The following is a 24,306-nucleotide window of genomic DNA, read 5'->3' as shown; positions in this document are numbered from 1 at the left end:
AGATGTGAGACATAAATAGGAAGAATCTTACAGAAATTTAACTTACCCATGAAAGAAGTGACTTGCAAGGTGATTGTTCCACTGATTCTTTAGTATTGTTCATCAATCTGGAATTCTTACCAAGTGAGAGAGAGGGTCAGAGACAGAGGCAGGCAGGCAGACAGACAGACAGAGGAAGGAGCCAACGAAGAGCAGCACGTTTCATCTTGAGATGAGCCGACAAGTGTGAGAATTGTCACACAGTAGAATGGAAAAGAAAAGTGAGCATGTGTTGGATGACGAAAAGTTTAGCTTTAAGTAAAGTAAAGGCATCAGAGAGACAGTTCTGATGTTGACATCGACGACAAAGCGAGAGCTAGCACAAGAGCATTAAAGAAATGCTTGACAAATTCCACTGGCAGTTGCTACAAGAGAAGCGGTGTGCATCACAGAGATTTACTACTGGAATTTTGAGTGAATATTTAATGGGGGGTGGGGGCGTATAACAACACATTACTTCCTCCCAAATATATCTTGTGAAATTTCAATGAGAAAATTGGGGAAATTAAAGCTAATAAAGAGGCTGAATGACAGTAATTCTTACCGTACAACATTCGCAAATGGAACAGGGAAAGGGAATCAGTAGTATCAGAAGTACCCTCCACTTTCTATGTAGATGTAGACACGGTACGGAAACGTAGCCTTTTTAGCACTACACTGCATTGTTAATGTCATTACACAACTTTGAAAATTTCTTTTCCTGTTACAGGTTAACATAAACAAAAAATTATCAAAAATGTGTAGGCACACTACTTCATGCATGAAAACAACATGAACCCATTATACCAGTTGTGTTGCCAAATTCCGAAGTGAAAAGTTGTGGTACATCCGTTAACCACACGTCCCTATCGATGTCAGCACTTGTTCCACAGTCGGGCGAGATATGTGTAAGAGAATGTTAAAAAACCAAATGTCTAACATATAGGTCTCAGACTAAGAACTATATCCTCACCATTCATAAAATTCTAAGACCCTGAACATTTTTACAAACCCAGACAATTAGTACTAAAAATCCATGCTTATCCCGGATGTTTGTTAAATCTGAGTAAAGGTGACAACTTACTGAATAGTAGAGGTACTGTGTCAACAGGATAAAAACAAGACTGAAAATTCACTAGCTTTGAGAAAAATCTTTATTTAGAATAAATGTAACACACATATACACATGCCTGTAACATGTACTTGCACCAATGGGTTTGCATGATATATGTTGACAAGAAATGAATTGGGAGTGAGGTGAGAGAACAGATGAAGGGGAGACTGTGGGGAAGAGCGTTGGCTCATGGTGAATTAAGCAACACAGTCTTCCCTTCCTCTGTTTTGTCACACCTTCCAATCCAAACAACCCCCCCCTCCCCCAAAACACTGTGTGATGCACTAACTCACCAGTGTCAATGTGTTGCATTTCTATACTATGCACCTACCACCTTTAGCTCCTGTATCCCTATCATGTGTACCTCTTGCCTCCCTCCTAGGCTTCACCCAGTCTCCACGCACTCTCCTTCCCACTCCCCCAGTCCTTTCACCCCTCGCCCACTCCAAGCCCTTCACCTGAGCTGGCACAATGTTGCAATACTGTTTGTTTGTGTGTGTGTGTGTGTGTGTGTGTGTGTGTGTGTGTGTGTGTGTGTGTGTAATACAAAAAGGTAGTGAAGCTTCCAGTCTTATTTATGTTTGTGTTAACAGCACAAATCCTCTACGATCGGTGAGTTTTTACTTTTAATCAAATTATTTTACATGCTTAGTGATACAAGGTTTTAGACATTAGGCGGTTTCTGTGCCTAACATTTTAAAATGTAAGCTTTCAGAATTAACTAATTATGTCTTTATAGCATCTGATGTCTCCAGCCTTAGAAGACTGAACATTCGGCACAGAAACATGGCACAGACCTTTGCCTATGTCCAATAAACTTATGAGGGTGGTTTGAAAAGTTCTCTGAATCGCTACAAGAAGTCAGCGCTAGCACAACGAGTTGTTCACATGATATTCATTGGTCTGTTGCCTGTAAACACGTGCCACGTCAGTGCTCTTAGAAGAGAGCTGTGGCAGTGATCAGTGATGTCACTCTGTTGTTCCTGTGTAGTGATTTCTGAGGGGGGGGGGGGGGGGGGGAATCAAGATATGAGCAGCGATGAAGTACTTCGTAAAGAAAGGTGTGAAAGCAAAGGACATTCATGCTAATTTCCAGAATACACTGAGGGACTCTGCTCCTTCATATTCAACTGTTGCTAAGTGGACAAATGAATTAAAAACTTTGTTGGGGGAGCTAAGATGATCCGCACATTGGTCAGCCAAAATGTGCCAATACTCCGGAAATCACCGTAAAAGTGCACAAAATGGTCATGGAGGATTGCAGATTGAAAGTGCATGAAATTGCTCACGCTTGCCAAATGTCACGTTTTAACTGAAGAATTAGAAATGAAAAAATTATCTGCAAGGTGAGTGCCACGACCCTTGACGCAGGTAAACACATGAGAATGGACATGGCAAAAATACACGAACTATGGTATTAATTATTGCCACACCCACATTCACTTGATATGGCTCCATCAGACTTCCATCTCTTCCCAAAACTGAAAATTTTTCTTGGTGGATGGAAAATTCACTTCAAATGAATTGATAGCCAGAGCTGACAACTATTTTGTGGGCCTGGAGGAAACTCATTTTCGAGATGGGATCAAGGCACTGGAACATCACTGGACCAAGTGCATTAATTTACAAGGAAACTACATTAAAAAATAAAAAGTTTCAGTGATGTACGTACTTTTTTTCTATTCCGTTCCAAGAACTTTTCAAACCACCCTCGTAATATCACCAAATAATCTGTAATACCAGTGATACTAAAAGCAAAAGATTTGAACACCCTCAGATAAAGAAAAATTAAAGGAATTTATTCAACATATGATTGTAATTCTGACAGCATTAACAAAGGAAGAACAATGAGCATCCAAATAATATAATAATATGGTATCAAAGCAAACTATTGTTGGAGACATTTTAAGCACACTTACTTGGCTGACTAGTTAAACCATCCAGCTGAACTTTTGCTTGTAAAGAAAAAACATTTCATTTCAGTAAACAAAATATTGAAGAAAGAGCCACTAATTGCATTAATGTTCACTTCATAACAATTTTTCAATAATGCTGCAATACAGTTTTTCCAATACAATTCTGTGACCATTAGAACAAGTATTCTTTTATATACTTGCAGACTTTATTACATGAGAGAAATAACATTTACTTGAATTTCTGAGACAACCGAGCTTACTGCTACAGGAACAAACACTTTTGAACCCTGATGTTTACTACAAGTATCCCTGTCTGAATACAAGATTCATGTGAGAAAGGGAAAGAGATACACAAAGAAATACTAAGGAAGCAGTATACTGACTGACTTTTGCATCTCCTTTTGCCCCATGGAGAGAAGTTGCTGTTGGGTAATTCTCTCATAAGGCCAATACCTTATGGAGAGCTCTGCAAGCTGGTGCTATGTCTGCTTTAAAAATATGACCAACCACTATTTGAAATGCTCCTGTGGTGTAAAATCTTAATCTGAACAGCAACATGCACACTGGAGTCAGTGGTTGGTTTCATTAGATAGTCTGAGCCTTAGTTTCAACTGCTCTACAGCACTTTTTTGCAAATGAAACTTGTTATTTATCTCCGAGAATGGGTGCACCCTTTCACGGAATGTGTGAGCAGTTCACTGATTCTCATCATTATCCTCAGGATCTGAATGCTCAGATATTTGAAAAGTAAATGAAAGAAAACAATGTAATTCACATCGCTTAGTGTTACGGCACACAGAATTTTGCCAACAGTGGTCCAGAACAATTGGAAAATGGAGAATACGGTGTGGTTTCAATGGTATAGAATGGTTTGGTAATATTGTTACAATGATCTTTACGACAAGTGAAGTAGAGAAAGTAGTAACAAATGGAAAAAATTTCAAGAACTGACGTGGGTTCGAGCATGTGATGATCTGCACTGCAGTCTACAATGCAACCTCCAACCCAACTAAATGAACGGAACAAAGTATGTGGTTAGAGTATTTCAAAACTCTTTCCTACATTCTATTTATAAACACACATGGAATTGTCAGAGCAGTTTAAGGACTTGTTCGGTAGTTACAAATTTGATTTTAATTGCATGGTTACTGCTACATATGTAAATGATATTGAATCATTATTGGCCACTGTCAAAATTCCTGTACTTCACTGTTGAACGCAAATATTTCGAATTTTGCTTTCTTACTTTACTGCTAAGTGTGCTTTGAGTTAAAACTTTATTATTTCATTCGATATCTGCTAAAAACAAAAGCAATGAATAGTAGCACTATAAACTGATAATTAGAGCTGAAGCTGACTTTGAACCGCGAATTTTCACGTCAAATATGATCCGACTTCATGGTGAAATGGTCTAGAATCAACATATATATACAATGCAGATTTCCAGGTTAAGCTTCATCTAAGGTTGTTTTCTGTCTTAACACAAGGTTCAATGCTTTATACAATTGGCTCTAAGTGGAGCACAATACAAACATTTTGCTGCAGGCAGCTTTGTAAGGAAAAGAATGAGTTGGCAGAAACAATTTCTATGTTTTGCAACAAATGCTTGCCTTAGTAACAATGTGAAAGAATCAGAAAACTGAAGTAAGATTCTCCAACTGGAGGGCCAACTGCCCACAAATAATAATTAACATGCAGAGCATTACAGCTGCAAGCAGTTTACAGAAAATCTTTGGGCATATTCAGACAGTGACCCACTGTCAGAGACCTATCACTGCACAGCTTCTAGGCAGTCAAACGATTTGAGTTTGGTGAAACTAGTGCTCTAATGCTGTCTCTGCTCTGCACCTGAACTTGGGAACCATCACTAACACAGCTATTTAAACTTCACTAGTATGTTGTCAAAAATAACAGCTCAGCTGTAACATGACTAGTGGATGTTTCCATAACCTATGGTTTTTAGATATTGTCAAAATAACCAATCCACACAGCTGACAGCATTATCCAGATAATAGTTTTAGTACAATGTAACATCAATAGATGCTACAGTGCAACAATACAATACAGTTCACTTTCTGAAGGAAATTTATTCTTATTTAATATGAGACTTCTGAAAGTAAGTTATTTCTTCAAAGAAAAATTGCTGATATTGTATCAGCAATGAGAAAGAACAGAACTCACAAAACCAATAATACTTTTATTGGACCAATCGATATGGAAATTGGGTGACATCACAATTCATTTTGTTAAAGGCTACTGCTGATGCACATAAATTTGGAGAACACTTAGTTGTAAGATTATTAATATTCAATTATCACTGTATATTTAACTGTATTGTAACTATTGTTAACCCTGTGGTACCCATGCCCACTGTGGTTGTGACAGCTGTTAATGTCACTTTTTTGCAATCAATTCCGAAGCTGCAAATGCACATAGCCCACTTCAGTGGACACTCCCTACTGGTACTGTGCCCTGCACGCATTTGCAGCCTTACGACTGATTGGAAACTCCAAATAAGTGACCATTAATAGCTGTCCACTGCAGTGGACATTAAAAAAGAACATAGATGAACTGGCAGCAAGGAAACACACTGATGGGCCAAAACATTAATGGCATTTTAGTCCACTCTTGACACAATCCAGCAGAAATTCTGCATGTCATCGATTTGCTAAGTGCTTGGTAGGTTTCTCGAGAGGGAAACATTCCACGTGGGAAAATTTATCGAAAAACAAAGATAATGAGACTTACCAAACAAAAGCGCTGGCAGGTCGATAGACACACAAACAAACAAACAAACACACACACAAAATTCTAGCTTTTGCAACCAACGGTTGCTTCGTCAGGAAAGAGGGAAGGAGAGGGAAAGACGAAAGGATGTGGGTTTTAAGGGAGAGGGTAAGGAGTCATTCCAATCCCGGGAGCGGAAAGACTTACCTTAGGGGGAAAAAAGGACGGGTATACACGCACACGCACGCACGCACACACAGACATGTCTGCTTGTGTCTGTGTATGTGCGGATGGATGGATGGATGTGTGTGTGTGTGTCCCTTAAAACCCAAATCCTTTCATCTTTCCCTCTCCTTCCCTCTCTTGTGATGAAGCAACCGTGGGTTTCGAAAGCCTGAATTTTGTGTGTGTGTGTGTGTGTTTTTTTTATTTATTTATTATTACTGTGTCTATCTACCAGCTCTTTCTCGTTTGGTAAGTCACAGCATCTTTGTTCAATTGCTAATCTGGTGCCCAAAGAGCTGGCACCCAACAGTGTCCCATATGGGTTCTATCGATTTTAGAGAAGGGGGAAACCTTTGGCTAAGACATCCACCAGTGCATTATCAAATGCTTCTCAAATAACTGTAGCATAGTTCTGATCTTGAGATATGGTTAGTTATCCTGCTGTAAGATGGTATCGTTGTGATGTTCTGTGATGAGACATGGAATTCTAATACCTTGTTGCCTACTCGTGGATTCACCATCCTTCAACCAGTTTCCACAGATGCTGACTACAATAGCACATCATCCACTTACCAGCTTCACTGCTTCTGTAATGCTTGTTCCAAGGAACCATGCCATTATCTGCCCTTTCTCAAAGTCCCTTATACCAATGGATTTTCCCCTGTATCACTAGAATGATTCCCCATTAGGCTCTGCTCTGATCACATACTTTCCTTACTGTGTCATGTGCCCACAAGGATACCATGAAGTATACAATCTAATGGTTAGCAATGGTCAATGTTTTGGCTCACCAGTGTGTGTCCAGTACAGATCTTCTATATCTACATCAACAGATTAGTTGTCATCTAAATTAACACACTAAAAGCCACTAAATAACTGTAATGCCGAGTTGTCTAAGAGGCAGGAAGACAGGAGGAGTGCACGTAGTACTTCATTCTTTGACTCTCACACGGTGCAATTGCTTTCTTTTACTGCATTCTTTACGGCTTGCTGCTCAATTATAGTGTTCTTATACCAAATAAAACTATGTCTAACAGTTCATCTCCTTTAAAATTTTCATTACCGAAAATGGTGGCGTGCAAACAAGTAAACAAAGATCTCTATACATAATGTGTACTTGACACCAATTAACTGTTTTACATTTAGAGAATGTGATAAAGGTAATAGAGAAAGTGTAGAAATGTAAAAATGGTTTCAGTCAAGGATATTGATTGTCATTGGTACGACTAGAGTTGTGCAATGTTTGTGTAGCAGATGTGGTAATGAGGAACAGTGGACTTTACTTAAACAGATAAGATGAACTGCATGAAGATTTACTACAGAAGATTGTTGGAGAATGTGATGCAACTCTCGAATGATCCACTAAAAGTGGTAAAGTGTGAACAAGGAGCTTCAAACAAACAGGAAGAGTAAACACTACTTTTGCTCTAGTTCCTACAAATTCTGATGGAGTATGCCACTATGAAACAGACAAAGTTCTGTCTATGGACTATGAAAACATGTGAAAAAGACCAACATAAAATACCAAAACAAAGAAATCTCATTCATGATGCAAACTGGATCTATGACTCCCAAATGCACACTTTACAGCATGAACTGTACAGATGGAAATCTGTAAATCAATTACAGAGGTAACATCTACATAAAAAAAGGGATGAACTATTTTATCTGCAACAAATTGGGAGGGACTAACCTTTATTACAGCAGAAATGCAGCTAGTACTGAGTTAAAGTACAACACTAGAAATATCACTACACAAACTTCTCAGGTATTGAAGGAATCAGTTAAAGGGGCCAACTGTGTTACAACTAGCACAGGAAATTATGTTTTTCATATTAAGAGTTGGCTAGCATCATGGGTACTAAAGAGTACTAGAAAAAACTATGCAAGCTTTTTTGTTTATAGCATTCCTTAGAGGAATTTTATGTTCACAAAGAAAATAGCAGCACCAAACAAAGTTCAAGAAATGCGTCTTGACTTTTCACAACCTAATAATTCATCCAAAAAATTTTGGCAGTGCAGATGCATAAACTTTACTTCTTTTTTTAAATTTCAGCTGTATATCTGCCATCTTCAGAGCAAGAAGACGTACACTACAGTACTTATTCCATCATTTTGAACCACAGAAAACAAAAATGGCAGCAAAGACTACCGTATTTACTTGAATCCAAGCCACACTCTAATCCAAGCCACACCTGAAAAATAAGACTCGAAATCAAGGAAAAAAATTTTCCCGAATCTAAGCTGCACCTGTTGAGACTAATTTAAAGGGGAGAGAAAAGTTTTAGGCCGCACCTCCAAATCGAAACAAAGTTGGTCCATTGTAATATGAGACAATTTAGGTCGAATGAATGATGATACAGCTACAGTAGTTTGGTTTGAGTCTTAAGCTTAGCAGTTAAGACTTATCAGGTAGCCACTGCTATGTGTCAGGTGTTCTGTCCGTATTTATACAGGTACCTTTCCTTTTTCACGTGCTTCGTCTGGTTTGAATTGATTGCTTATTTTTCTTTGATCTGATAAGTGCCGTTCTCTTTGTTACAGGTGTTTGTGTCACAAAGCTGAAAATGCATTACTGTACTGTGTCATGCATTGTTTGTCACATTCTGATAATGAGTGTTTATGACCTGTCGCCGCTCGCGGCATGGCTTGCTTTTGTGCACGCTACCGCCGCTTACAATTAAAATAAAAAGAGCAATCGTCTCATTAGCGAAACAATGGCAAGAGACTGGTATTTGTTGTTACTTACACTGCTGCTTTCTTTGATAATGATCAACAAGAACCAAATAATAGACTGCATATCATAGAAGATGTTCTGACCGAGAGTTTAGCAAAAATTTTTCTCCATTTGAAAATCTTTGCCGACGCCTCTTTAGTACATTACAATCTGTATAGAAATTAGAGTCATCTTAGATTTAAAAATCTAGTCAACTGCCGTGCTTCATTTCTGACTGTATCACTATTAGGCATAAGAATAGTATGAATATAAACATGACCTGATATGTATATTCTTCCGCGTTTGCTGTTGTCTCACTCTAGTTTCGTAGTTTATTAGGCAGGTAGGATTTAAATGAGATAGCAGCAAACATGAAAGAATACATGGCAAAATGTTTATATTCGTATTATTCTTATGGTGAAGAGAATACTGCATATGATTCACAATTCAAAAAAGTTCCTATTAGCAACCATCTCTTCTCACAGGTACGAAAAAATTCAGAACGTAGAGTTGGCCATATTGACAAACATCCCAAACAGTCTTGCCAGTCTGATTTTTGTAGTACATTGAAATGCTGCTACATCAGTCTTGCCAGTCTGATTTTTGTAGTACATTTAAATGCCGCTACATTCAAAGATGAACAATACAGAATTTGTATTTACTTCATTGGATAATGTATGAAAACGCAGTGGTCGAAACTGGAGGTGGAGAAAAAAGCTCTTCTTCCACCGTTTTTTAAATTTATTTACTGACGCAGAGGTTTTGGCACCAGTATTTATCTTTGTGCCTGCAAAGCATGTAACACTACATATATTCAATGGCAGAACTTAGTTGTGACAGCACCTACCAACATTTTTCAGAACTTCCGCTTACTTTGCACTCTATTCTAAGCTGCAGGCGGTTTTTTGGATTACAAAAACCAGAAAAAAGTGCGGCTTAGATTTGAGTAAATACAGTAAGCATAAACTGAATCTGACTGCATGATCAATCCACTCTGGAATACCAATGTATCATTACCAGCACTGAACTGATGTCTTTCCAAGTTTACTGCAGAAAGTGCTGGATTTCATGATTTGTCTAGGCTGAAACCACTATCTTCGTTAAAGTTATTCATAAATAAATTTCAACTGCTTCTATTGGGCAGATGACTTACCACATAGCAAGGATGCATGGAACACTAGGTACACCCAGCTCTTACAGCCCAATAAATCAGCTGTTACAGAGCACTGTACTGATGTCTGTCTCTCAATGCAGCATGACAATATCTAAATTCTAGTGTGTGCTTCGCCTTTTTGGGACTCTGGTGAAAGAATCAGATGGCATCCTTCTGGTAAAGATTTTAATTAAAGATAGTGTTTTGACCTAACAAATCATGGCACTTTCTTTAATAAACTCAAAAGATGTTACTACAACACAGCTAATAACAACACATTGACATCCCAGCATTTATCTACTGCATAGCCACATATTCAATTTCTGAATACTCTTTGCCACCAATCAGTGTACCTGGTGTCTTTTTTTTTCTGCAATTTAAAATGATGCCGCAAATACTGCAGCTCACCGTAGCTTCTGTAGGCTCACCCAGAAGATAGCAGAAATATATGCACCCAAAATATTACAGACAGAAGAAATAAAGCTTACATGACTGCACTCCTGAAATTTCAGTTCATGAACATTCGAAAAGATTTGCACGAGAATACAGCACACAATGTCTGTCAAAGTGACAAGTTGTGTGAGGAATTGTTTTACCAACCAGACTACATCCTGTGTCAACATACGTTACAGGTTATTATGGGTAACACCCTAAGTGTAAAGCACAAAACAATCACAATGCCTTCAAAGCCTACAGCTGAAGCACTATCAACCCCAAAAATTAGTAGAGGAAGAATTACCATCACTAGCCACAGAATCATCATCAACAGTAGAATCTATTACAGAGGCAAAACCTTCAGCAGCAGCTACAGAGCCATCACACTCCACAACAGCACCTCTGTCTGTGGCAGCAGTTTCACCATCATCACATGTAGCAGAGTCGTCACCACCACCAGCGTAATTATCAACATCAAGAACAGCAGCTGCAGCATCTTCACTACCTGCACGTCCATAACAACCATCGTCATAAGCAGCAGCAATTGCTGCTGCTGCTGCTCCTCATCCAGAAAGAGGCAGAAGTAGTGGCCCATATGCATGAAGGACCAGGATTTTTTTAAACACAGGAAGCAAAGAAAGTAAAAAAACTTTGATGTAAACAATCCGATTAAAAAATAAAAAATTACATTGAAACATTCATAATGTGTCAAGTAAATTATGAAGCAGAAATTTCACTGACAGCTGAGCTACCACATGTTTCTATTACAACAGAGGATGGTCTGAAAGAGAATGAAATTAGTATTTGCTGTGTGCAGGATTACGAACAATTTCAATTTCTGCAAGCTTTAAAGGGGAGTTGCAGGGTAATTAAGTAGCAAAAGCTGCTATGAAAGTACTGGAAGGAAGTGTGATATTAAGTCTGTACTGATCACTTAGCTAAAAAAGTGTTCTGAAAGAACTAGAATTTTTTGATAAGGCTATCAAGGAAACATGGGCACCCACCCCAGGGTAAGAGGAGGGTTCGAACAAACCCCTTCCCCAACTCTCAAGGAAAGGAAAAGGAAAGTATAGTGTGGTTAGGCTTTTTCTTTCAAGAAAATTATTTAAAAGTCAAAATTGAACAGGTTTTTAACAAGGTCGGAAAGGAACTTTTTTTAACTTGCCATTCATCTTCCATAATATTAATACTTCATGCACCCAGGTATAACCCCCCCCCCCCCCCTCCCACCAAGTATCGTATGGGTGCCCCTGATAGTAGGTGATCTAAATGTTAAAATATTAAAAGACAGTAGCTATAAAAGAAGCTTTTATAATTACTACCTGCAGGTTGATTGGTACCTTAATTGCAAATATACCTCAGAGTAAGGGAACAGAAGATAATAATTTCAACTATCAATGATTGTGATCAAGTAGCTGAAATATCAGGCAGCAACATCAGCTCTAAAATTTACACTGCTGAAGTGAGAAAATATAAGTAAACTACTAATATCACAAAAAAGCTGAAGACTGGAGCAATAGAAAGTATTAGAGATTGGAATGTTTTTGTTCCACATTAGATTACTACAGAGGTATTAAATGCCCCATAATAAGCAGAAATCTAACTATAAAAAATACTAAAAGACTGATCACACACAGCAAATGTACATAACAGTTCTGTGGTGCTTCAGAGAAGTGAAAAATTTGATGCCTTGACAATCTTGCACAAATAAATTCCAAAAAATTAATATCCCAAATGGCCCCAGGATATATCTTTGCAACAACTGTGAAACTGGGAAACTACACTACTATATTGTTCAGTTGGGGGGGGGGGGGGGGAGACTTTATTACAGTAAGAGTAACAGGGATGCCCATCTAAATGGGAAACTGCCTGAACAACTAAAAGGATTCCGTAATTTCTGGGCTCATTTACGTGCCAAACTATCTCTCAGAATAAGATGTAAAAGAAGTATCCATGTTTAGAAATATGAATTTACTTAGTGTCACCTGTGTAACCTCACAGAAATCTAGAATCTGTACATTAGAGAGGATCTCCTTCGAAACAAAAAATTATCAAGCTTGCTACACATCCAAAAACCAATCAACATCTGCATAAAGTGACTGTTCCTTTTTGTAACACACACGTCCCAGCCCTCTTTGGACATAATCTATTCTACAGAAGTGAACCTATGTAAGACTAGCATTGTGAAGATGAGAGGGTGATTTGTTTTTGTTTTTATTTTGTTTAGGATGTGGCTATGCAATCTTTTACTGAATTTGAGAGCATGTTAAAGGCATGTTTAATTAATTTTAACTTGATATACATAGTTTGTTAATGTTATATCGAAAGAAAATGGAAATAGTGCAATGTAAATACTGTATATTTTGGCTCCATCCTATAATGAAGATTGTTTACAGATGATGCTGAAGAAACGAACTGGCTGACTCTTAAATATGTAGTTTAGAAGACCTGTTTAAAAAAATTTCAAGGACCAGCTTTAAATGATGACTCTAGGAATATACTAGAGCCCCTACATATTGGAGGGAAAGACTGAGGAAAAGATTTGATAAATTACAGCATGCATGGGAACATTTAAACAATCTTCCTTCCTGGACTTCATATGTGAAATGGAATGGGAAAAACCATAATGATGGGTATAATAGGATGACCCTCTGCCATGCACTTTGCAGAGTATAGATGCATGAATAAATAACCAAATATGATAAGTCTAGACATGTGGAAAGCAATCTACAATGTGTGAATGAAGTATCACATAAGACACTTGCACATTCCAATAACTATATGCACCACAAGCATCAACAGTTTTATGTGAACCACAGAGCATTAAGGTAACAGAGCACAACATGACAGTTCAATTGTAATCAGCACTATCTCGTACAATACTCTAAGCTGGTCAACACTATCTGGTCAACACCATTCTGAATAATTTCCAATGCCCAATGTTGCAAAACTGACATACCCTTTGCTCAACAATGAAACAAAATTAAAAATGTAGGCAAAAAATTAAGGAGAGGGAAATCCTACAAATCAGATGCAGCTCACCTGAATTTTCTGCTTCAGTTTCCTTTGATTCTGCTGCAAGAACATGAAAGTCATGCATGATGAAATTTTATGTATGGAATTCAGTATATTTGGAATATTGTTGAGTAACTTACCATCAAGTGGCTCTGATTCTGCTTTCACCTCTGAAGGAACACCTTCTGAATCAATACAACAATGACATAAGCAAACAATACCACATGGCACAACAAAAAGCACATGCAAGCAATAAGATATATAAAAGCAGCCACTTGATACATTTAAACAGAAAAAATAAATGAAAACAGAAAAAATATATACTGAATGGAAATTGTGTTTTAAATACTTTTCAACAAACTAAAATTGACAGATTTGTAATAATTATTAATTAAGGGAAAGCATACAAATGCTGTCTTCAGTCATTTGGGTCTGCACCTTCAAATTAGAGACCAGAGAGTAAAAATAATTATTCATCTGAACAATATTTTGAGCCCGCAAGGAGGGGACGGATGAAGGGGGGAGGGGGGGAGGGAGAGAGGGAGAGAGGGAGAGAGAGATTTGTCATGTAATGTGGTCAGCCATAGCTGATTTTGGTTTTGTCTAATTTACTAAATTTTAATACAGTAAATGTTACATGTACAAACAGATTGTGAATGTATGTGAAAGAGTATACATAAATGTGATAATCTAACAATGACAAATGATCAGAATAGGGAGGGGCAGGAGTTGGAATTTTGGTACAGAGTTCTAACTGACTGTTCAGGGCAAATTGTGCCCTATTCAGCACAGTGGGGATTTTGGCACTGTTTTTCATTCAAGGCAGATATTATTTACAGAACAGTCAATTTACAGTCCTGAAACTATTCTCTATCCCCTCGTAAAAGTCCTTATCACGGTCCAGAAAGGCATTCTGACAGCTATTCTCTGCACAAAATTAACACAGCTGCAGTAACCTGCCCAACAACTGTCCCAGGTCAACTTCTTCACAATAGTAGTTTACCATTTGTATGTGGTCAATGAAGATACATCATGGCTTTTTGAGACCACAATTTGTATATCAGCTGCACAATGGGAAACATATGGAGAAACCACTTCAAGAAAGAGGATCTGCTCAAACTCCATGGGGTGCAACATAGCACAACACATCACCAGAATTACAAATTCATCAATCCAGTTGGCATGGCTGCACAAAGATACGTCATACTAGGAGGAGGACGGACGGATAAGACTGATCTTGGGTCAATCTTAGGCTATGAAGAGTCAGCTGTAATGGGCAATTTATTTTGGGAGGTTTCTCAGTCATTTTTTCAAATGATAGCCTGTGTTATACTTTATTCTAACAACTTCAAAAATGCAACTTTCCAAACATTTTGTTAATATTTAATTATTCTAGTCAACTTTTAAAACTAGAAGAAATGAAAGTAATGCAACAAAATCCATTAATGTCATTAGAGGTAAAGTTATTGTAAGTAAACAGTAGTACAGGACAAGTTGAACAGGTGTTTTTGAAGTTAGATTGTTGTTTCTTCAATTTGATGAATATTTATCAGTGGCATTTTTGCTGGCTAGTTGGTTGGTTAGTTTTATGTTCCATGGATCATAAATTTTAATGATGTGAAACAAGATATTTTACATTCACATTGCAAATTAATGTGTAATGTGGTTACATGCTGAACAATTAAGTTTTTTATGTATAGTTTTTAGTTAATAATTCCTAACCACCACCTTTCACACATTACAGTAACAGATTTCTTCTAAGGAATAGAAGGAGCTCTTATGAAGAAACTACTACTGTTTGTTTTCAATTTTCATTTTGCTGTCTGTAATGCATTTTATGTCACTGGATTAGTGAGCAGAACTTTTAGTTGCACTATTGTGCATCCCTTTTCATACTAAAGACAGTTTTACTGTGGAATAATGAATGTCAAGTTTCCTTGCAGTAATGAAATTATGTACATCATTGTTCCTTCTGAACTTTAGTGAGTTATTTACAAAAAGCTTCATGAGGGAATAAATATAATGTAAAGTAGTAGTCAGAATACCCAACTCCTGAAACAAACTGCTACAAGATGACTGTGGTTAAGTCCCACATATTATTCTTAAGACACATTTTTGAACACTGAAGATTCTTTATTAAAGATGAGTTACCCAGAACATTATTCCTTACAACATTACTGAATGAAAATATGCTAAATATCTCAATTTACTGATTTGCCCCTCCAAGATTTGCTATGATTCAAATGTGTCTGAACTAAGCTGTTTTAGGAGTTCAAAGTGTGTGTTTTCCACTTTAAATTCTCATCAACATGGAGAGCTAAGAATTTTGAAGTTTCTACTTTATTATTTCCCCACCATGTGTTACACTTATTACTGGCTTGGTACCCCTAGATGTGCAGAACTGAATATGCTGTGTCTTTGTAAAACAGTGTGAGACCATTCACAGAAAACCAGTCATGATACATTTAAAAGGTGGATCACCATATCTTTTATTTCTGTATGTACACTTTGAATACAATACCAGTGTCATATGCAAAAAGAACTAATTCTGTTTGCTGCATATTAGACAGAACATCTTTTACATACATGAGAAACAATACTAGACCTGAGATCAAGTATTGTAGAACCCCATACACAATTTCTCTGCAGCCAGAATAATGTCCTTATACTACACTGCTGAGTCACTAAGTACAATTTCCTGCAGCCTTTTGGTTAGATATGACATGCATTGGTTGGCTATATCTTCAATCCCATAAAACTTCAATTTATCTAGGAGCATATTATGATTCATGCAAATGCTTTAGTTAGGTCACAGAAAATACCAACCAACACTGTTATATTATTTATGCTTGTAAAATTTGGCAAATGAACATGTAAATGGCATTCTCAGCTGAATATATCTTCTGAAATCTAAACAGTTTTGCTGCGGATATTATTGTTGCTCGGGTGAGATATTACAGTATACACCACCTTCCCAAAAATTTTGGAAACTGTTAGCTGTGAAACATGTTTGTAGTTATTAATGGCTCTCCTATCATTTTTCTTAAAGAGATGTTTGACAACTGCATATTTCAATCTGGAAAAATGCCTTCTGTTGGTGATGCATTACATATTTCACTTAAGACTGGGCTTATTAAATGGAAAGAAAATCTTTAGTACTCTACTGGAAACACCAAAACTAGATGATGCTTTCAGTTTTGAGAGAATAAGTGCTCTTGGAAGAGAGCTGTGGCAGTGATGTTGCTCTGTTGTTCCTTTGTAGTGATTTTGTTTTTTTTTGGGGGGGGGGGGAAATCAAGATTTGAGCATTGATTAAGTACTTCATGAAGAAAGGTACGAAAGCAAAGGAGATTCATGTCAATTTCCAGAGTGCACTAAGGGACTCTGCTCCTTCATATTCAACTGTTGCTAGGTGGACAAGTGAATTTAAACTTTGTTGGGAGAGCTTAGATAGCAATCCACGCACTGGTCAGGCAAAATGTGTCACTACTCCGGAAATCATTGCAAGAGTGCACAAAATGGTTATGGAGGATTGCCGACAAAGTGCCCGAGATTGCTCACGCTTGCCAGATGTCACCCGAAAGGGTTTATCACATTTTAACTGAAGAATTAGAAATGAAAAAATTATCTGCAAGATGGGTGCCGCGACTTGACGCTGGATCAAAAACGCATGAGAATGGACATATTGGAATAATGTTTGGCCCATTTTAGGAGAAATGAACAAGATTTTGTGTGCTGGTTTGTGACCACAGATGAAACTTGGGTGCATTACTATCCCCAGAGACGAAACCGCAGTCAAGCAGTGATAACATGCGGATTCTCCGCTACCAAAGAAAGCAAAGACAATTCCTTCGGTGGGAACGGTCACGGCATCAATGTTCTGGGATGTGAAGGGGACCGTTTGTAGATTATCTTCCCACTGGGCAAACAATTACTGGGGAATACTGTGCTAACCTCCTGGACATATTGCAGCAAAAGATACACAAAAAAGGCCAGGTTTAGCAAGGAAGAAAGTCATCTTCAATCATCACGCGTGCCGTCGCCATGGCAAACTTACATGAACTAAGGAATGAATTGTTGCCACACCCACCTTATTCACCTGATATGGCTCTGTCAGACTTCCATCTCTTCCCAAAACTGAAAATTTTTCCTGGTGGATGGAAGATTCACTTCAAATGAATTGATAGCCGGAGTTGACATCTATTTTGCAGGCCTAGAGGAAACTCATTTTCGAGATGAGACCAAGGTACTGGAACATCACTGGACCAAGTGCATTACTCTACAAGGATACTTCATTGAAAAATAAAAAAGTTTCAGTCATGTAAGTACTTTTTTTTCTATATCATTCCGAGAACTTTTCAAACCACCGTCATTCATTCATTTAACTGAATTTTAGACAACAATTTTTTCAAAATGCTCCTGTGATTTTCCTCTAATTCTTTGTCCCAAGACTTTCTAATATATTTAAGAAATTATTAAATATATTTGTTACCTGTGACTTATTTATTGCCCCTTCCATACAATTCAACAATGATGTTATCCTGTTTTGTGGCTGGTTGTCTCGTTTCACTACATTATATACAGCCTCAATTAGGTTGTAAAAATTGCTGATTTCTGACATTATGTGCATGTTCCTTGATTTTTTAATAACTGTTCTTAGTATTGAGTAGTTTTGGTTATTTTTGTTAATGTTGTTGTTGTTGTCTTCAGTCCTGAAACTGGTTTGTTGCAGCCCTCCATGCTACTCTATTCTGTGCAAGCTTCTTCATCTCCCACTACGTACTGCAACCTACATCCTTCTGTACCTGTTTAGTGTATTCATCTCTTGGTCTCTCTCTACGATTTTTACCCTCTACACTGCCCTCCATTACTAAATTGGTGATCCTTGATGCTTCAGAACATGTCCTACCAAACGATCCCTTCTTCTAGTCAAGTTGTGCCACAAACTTCTCTCCAATCCAATTCAATACCTCCTCATTAGTTATGTGAACTACCCATCTAATCTTCAGCATTCCTCTGTAGCACCACATTTCGAAAGCTTCTATTCTCTTCTTGTCCAAACTAGTTATTGTCCATGTTTCACGTCAATACATGGCTACACTCCATACAAATACTTTCAGAAACTACTTCCTGACAAATCTATACTCCATGTTAACAAATTTCTCTCCTTCAGAAACACTTTCCTTGCCATTGCCAGTCTACATTTTATATCCTCTCTACTTCGACCATCATCAGTTATTTTGCTCTCCAAATACCAAAACTCCTTTACTACTTTGAGTGTCTCATTTCCTAATCTAATTCCCTCAGCATCACCTGACTTAATTCGACTACATTCCATTATCCTAGTTTTGCTTTTGTTGATGTTCATCTTATATCCTCCTTTCAAGACACTGTCCATTCTGTTCAACTGCTCTTCCAAGTCCTTTGCTATCTCTGACAGAATTACAATGTCATCGGCGAACCTCAAAGTTTTTATTTCTTCTCCATGGATTTTAATATCCACTCTGAATTTTTCTTTTGTTTCCTTTACTGCTTGCTCAATATGCAGATTGAATAACATCAGGGATAGGCTACAACCCTGTCTCACTCCCTTCCCAATCACTGCTTCCCTTTCATGCCCCTCGACACTTATAACTGCCATCTGGTTTCTGTACAAATTGTAAATAGCCTTTCGCTCCCTGTATTTTACCCCTGCCACCTTCAGAATTTGAAAGAGTATTCCAGTCAACATTGTCAAAAGCTTTCTCTAAGTCTACAAATGCTAGAAACGTAGGTTTGCCTTTCCTTAATCTAGCTTCTAAGAAATGTCATAGGGTCAGTATTGCCTCACGTGTTCCAATATTTCTACGGAATCCAAACTGATCTTCCTCGAGGTCGGCTTCTACTAGTTTTTCCATTCGTCTGTAAAGAATTCGCATTAGTATTTTGCAGCTGTGACTTATTAAACTGATAGTTCGGCAATTTTCACATCTGTCAACACCTGCTTTCTTTGGGATTGGAATTATTACATTCTTCCTGAAGTCTGAGGGTATTTCGCCTGTCTCATACATCTTTCTCACCAGATGGTGGAGTTTTTTTTTGTCAGGACTGGCTCTCCCAAGGCCGTCAGTAGTTCCAATGGAATGTTGTCTACTCCTGGGTCCTTGATTCGACTCAGGTCTTTCAGTGCTCTGTCAAACTCTTCATGCAGTATCGTATCTCCCATTTCCTTTTCATCTACATCCTCTTCCATTTCCATAATATTGTCCTCATGTACACTGCCCTTGTATAGACCCTCTATTTACTCCTTCCACCTTTCCGCTTTCACTTCTTTGCTTAGAACTGGGTTTCCATCTGAGCCCTTGATATTCATACAAGTGGTTCTCTTTTCTCCACAGGTCTCTCTAATTTTCCTGTAGGCTGTGTCTATCTTACCCCTAGTGAGGTAAGCCTCTACATCCTTACATTTGTCCTCTAGCCATCGCTGCTTAGCCATTTTGTACTTCCTGTCGATCTCATTTGAGACGTTGGTATTCCTTTTTGCCTTTGTTAATAATCACCAAGAATTTCAAGTTTTATGATGTCAAAACTGGAATTTTAGATTTTTGCTTTCTCTTCCATAAATTTCCATGGACACCCATGGAAAAGCATAAAAAAATTTAAAGCTAAAATTGGACTAGAAAGTATAAAGTATCAGTTTTTCTGCCTGATTAAGACAGTGCTAAGCATGTGTGAACAGTGAACATTGTTTTCACAAATTCCAGGATTAAATAAATGGTCCAGCAGATCAGCAAACTACTATTGACAATATGAGAAGGAAAACAAAGATAGAAAGAAAAGAAGCAAGCAAGGAACGTATGTAAGAGTTTACCATCCTACTGACATTTAGGTACTTTGAGACAATGCTCTGACTGTGGAAGGAAGTGACCTTGGCCTTGTAAAAATACTCCAGGCATGCACAAATGGAAATTAAACTGAATAAAGGTGGTCTGATAGGTATCTGAGCACCAATGTTCTCAAACACAATTCCAGTATGTGTGCCTACGTATCACAACAGAGCTGACCACAAATTAGCACTGTGCTAAGAGCTTCACAATACAAAACTTAACTACTGTATTTAATGATGAACTGTAAGCTTCAACTTACTAACCATTTTCACTAGACACACAGTTCAAAATCATTTTAAGACTGACGCCAAACAGCATTATGTTAAGATGACAAGCAGAGTTCCACCTCCTGCACAGAACTCCATTCGATGTCACATTCCATTTAACTATCTAAATCTTGCAGTATTCTTAGTACTTAAATCTGAATTGATATGTTTTGAAAGAGGTTAAGGCTCAAGTTTTACTTCCTTCACCCAGGTAATACAAAAGTTTACATAACTGCACTCCCAGATATGCTATGGAATTAAATGTTTGCACTTAAAGTTAATGCTGTGGAATATTTGTTATGGTTGAAACTTCCTAGTTGTTATATTTAGATGAATATAATATTAAGAATCAACTTCAAACTAGAATTCTGTCATAGGTCCTTAACACAAGATAACATGATTTAAATCAGATGCATAATAATGTTCTGATGTATGTACAGGCTAGTCTGACACCCGATTGCTTGATATATCACCACATTTTTTTAGTTACCCATATTTCCAAGATGATAAATGTGAAATGAAAATATTTAATAATCAATTTAAAACATTTCTTTTAAATACACACAACAAGAGAACTCCCAACACCAGAAAGACAACTTCAGTATTCCAAACACCTAATGCAAGTAAAATTTTGCTTACTTAGTGTACGGCAAAACTACGTAAAACTGTGAGATGTAAATCTGGAAGGTAAAATACCGAAGAAAAACATAAAATTATTAACAAAACAGTATAAAATTATAGTAAGTGAACATTTAGAGATATTAGTAAGATCATAGTTCTGTTCCATCCATACAAGCTCATTTCCACCATACTTTATCGAGTAACCACTTCTACAGTGGGGCCTTTAAAAAGTCTTTACATATCCTCAAAACTTTTTTATATGGCATCCTCTGACAATGTGGCTTCCTGTGTGTTACACTGCCACTTACCACTGGAAAAAATGCACTTCAAACATATTTCTGCACATATCACTTTGCAAGAGCGAGGCCAATATGCAGCTTACACCAGTCATTCATTTCTATCATACCTGCATCTCATAGCAAACACCTTGAGAACTGAATGGCAAGGAACACTATCAAAAGAACTGATGGTTTTTGCATGTTTGGCATCACTGGATTAACAAACCATTTATTAGAGGGACAAAATACTATCAGATGCTGATGAAATAAAAAACACTTCAGTTTTAAGTAATTTGTCTTTTTTATTACATGAATTATATCTGAAGTCTAAAGCTCCATCGCCACATGCCACCAAATAATCATAAATGTGTAGCAGTCAGGCCAGGCAGTAACAGGGATCAAACACACCCAATCAACACAGAGGAACAGTGAACACAGCACTGACCTCAACAGCCAACAAGGAATTCCTTACTGGCTGTCGAGGCAGGTGCCATGGTTGCTGCTCCTACATTTCCATGTGTTGTTTGGTATATGTTTGGTCCTTCATGACCAACTGGCCCAACCACCACATATTTATGATTATTTGGTGGCACTTGATGGAACTTTAAGCTTTTGAAACTAGTTACATCAACCAAGAAAAATTACTCAAAACTGAAACATGGATTTTTATCTCATACTATGTTCCTCAATTGCAGATGTTCGTCTGATCAAATATTTTATACAACAGATGGTCTACCTTTGAGAAGAGGTTTTATTTGCACCTGCAAACCCACACCTTGGATCATCAAAATGAATGTTGGGCAAATAATTGTTTCTCTAGTTATACAGTTAATCATTTCGTTCTTTGGAGGTACCCAGAAGACTTGGGAGCAAGAGAAAGACAACTCAGCAGGCAGTATGCCTAAGGTCAGAGAGAAAGTCGTGAAGTGCAGACAACAGAGGATGACAAATTAACGCTGATTAATAGCCTGAAAACAGACCATTGAGTTCATACCAATTAAAACGAAGTTTAGGGAGATCTGAATAATGAAATGCACGGCTCTGTTAATGGCTATTACCCCTGTTGTAAACTACATATTCCCAGCAACATATATTGCAGATTGACTAGAGATGTAAAAGCAAATCTTAGTCTATCCACAGTTTTAGAGCTGGAAGTGACAATGATGCGAGCTTCCTGAAACTCCGTAAGAGCAAAGAGGAAAAGATACTTAAACATAATGAGGGAACAAAAGTAAGTTCTTTGAAATAAATTAGACCTAATTTGTGGCGTGGGTATTAACCTGGGAGGGGGGGGGGGGGGGGCAGAACACAAGGATCACATTCTAAGGAGGTTAGGTGGAGGTCCTGGCAGAGTGCCTTGAGGTGCATTCCACTTGGTAATCTCACCTGAGAGCAAGTATTAGCACAGTGATGCCCCTTGTATGCAAAAAAGAACTTGAATATAATAGGAAATTGTCAGATGACAATTGCACAAATTAACAAGAAGTGGTACTGTTGGAACTGAAGAGGTAATAACCCCATCTCAGGAATGATACTGTGGGACTAGTCCTGAAGGTGCCAGTGGCCAGAGTGATTCCATGATGCAGAACGCTATCAAAGAATTTTAAAGCTGAAGGTGTTGCTGAGCCATAAACCGGGCAACTATATTCCAACTGAGATGAGAGCAGGATCCAATAAATAGGGAGGAGATTAGAGTGATCTGCAACCCACGAGATGTAGGCACGAAAGCAACCAGATAGGATTTCTTATTAAAGGGAGTCCCAAAAATTGGGTACCCACGCAGAGTTCTGGATGAGGGATGGACTGTGATGTAAGAACAGAAATGACTTTCTCATGAGAAACCTGGAATCCATGGGAAAGTGTCCAGTGGTGTTCAACCAAGACTAAAGATGGAAGCTACAATACATTCGAAAGTAGTTGACATACAGCACAAGGATGAGCAGTGGTCCAACAGGATGCCAATGAAAGAGTAACACTCAGCAAGGAGCCCTGCAGAACACTGTCCTCTTGAACCCATAAGGAGCTAATTGGCATACCAACTCTAACCGGAAACAACCAACCGGTGGGGTAAAAATTGACAAATAGCAACATGTAGGGAGCCTTTAATGTGCCAGTACGGAAGGTCAAGTAAAATGTGATTGTGCCAAACAGTGCCCCATGTCATACATAGGTCAAGACAGACTGTAATGAGATGTTCCCATTTAGAAAAATGCCTGTCAGATTGTTGTTGCCAACATAACCAGATTGCCAGTTGTGTACCATCTGTTGCAAAAACCATGCTGATATGGAGACAAAAGGCACCATGATTTTACTACTCTGCATCATTGTCAGGCTACCATAACTTTCAAGCAGTTTTCAGATCTCTTTTGTGGGGTCAGTAGCTGTTTATGGACATTAGGGCGATACTCTCTCATGAAACACTTCCTAGTCCAATGTTACCATACTTTACAGACTAAAATTTTTAAGCAATTTTTTAAACCATTTTTATTATTGGCCTGCTTACTAGATTGCAAGACCAGACTAAAAAGAATTCTTTGTTTAAAAACTGAACTGACCTTTAAAATCACTGAAAATAGTCACCTGAACTTTCTCCTCCTCCTCATTATCACCATCATCGTCCTCTTCATATGTAAGATGGTCTCCATTGTCACAGAGCGTTACTTATGCCGCACTTCTCGAAAGATTTAACAGTAATGTCTTCTCTCACTCTACGCCATGACTGTTTTATCCTCTGATACTTCTTTTATTGTGGGTCACTTTGAAGCTCCCTTCAACATGAATTCATGTTGGGTTTCATCCATCATCCATTTGTTCCTTTCCTCTCCCGTACACACTTTAAATAGATTATTTATAAAGATGTCAAGGTTTAGAATTGTGAAGTGAGTCCTCCCAAAACAGCAGCAAGCTCTGCATTTCACTGTCTGAATTTCTCTTTCACAGAATTTTTCAAATGACT

At 37.9% G+C, this 24,306-nt stretch overlaps 1 protein-coding gene across 7 annotated transcripts in view; it reads right to left on the bottom strand.

Annotated features, from left to right (window-relative positions):
- The window catches only part of LOC124804797 (clathrin light chain), a 60,272-nt gene that overhangs the window by 22,856 nt on the left and 13,110 nt on the right, over positions 1 to 24,306 (bottom strand). For 2 of the 7 annotated variants that reach the window (XM_047265127.1, XM_047265129.1), the window contains exons 4-7: positions 13,460 to 13,504; positions 13,347 to 13,379; positions 10,609 to 10,857; positions 3,052 to 3,087 (exon numbers count right to left, since the gene is read on the bottom strand). In XM_047265127.1, the coding sequence (XP_047121083.1) occupies positions 3,052 to 3,087; positions 10,609 to 10,857; positions 13,347 to 13,379; positions 13,460 to 13,504 (363 nt within the window). The remainder of the gene's footprint in view (positions 1 to 3,051; positions 3,088 to 10,608; positions 10,858 to 13,346; positions 13,380 to 13,459; positions 13,505 to 24,306) is intronic. The other 5 variants (XM_047265128.1, XM_047265131.1, XM_047265132.1 and 2 more) reach the window with 5 other exon arrangements.

The sequence above is a fragment of the Schistocerca piceifrons genome, chromosome 7 (genome assembly GCF_021461385.2).
Source record: "Schistocerca piceifrons isolate TAMUIC-IGC-003096 chromosome 7, iqSchPice1.1, whole genome shotgun sequence".
NCBI classification, from domain to species: domain Eukaryota; kingdom Metazoa; phylum Arthropoda; class Insecta; order Orthoptera; family Acrididae; genus Schistocerca; species Schistocerca piceifrons.
Note: the sequence above shows the minus strand (reverse complement) of the source record. Positions and strands in the feature narration are given on the sequence as shown.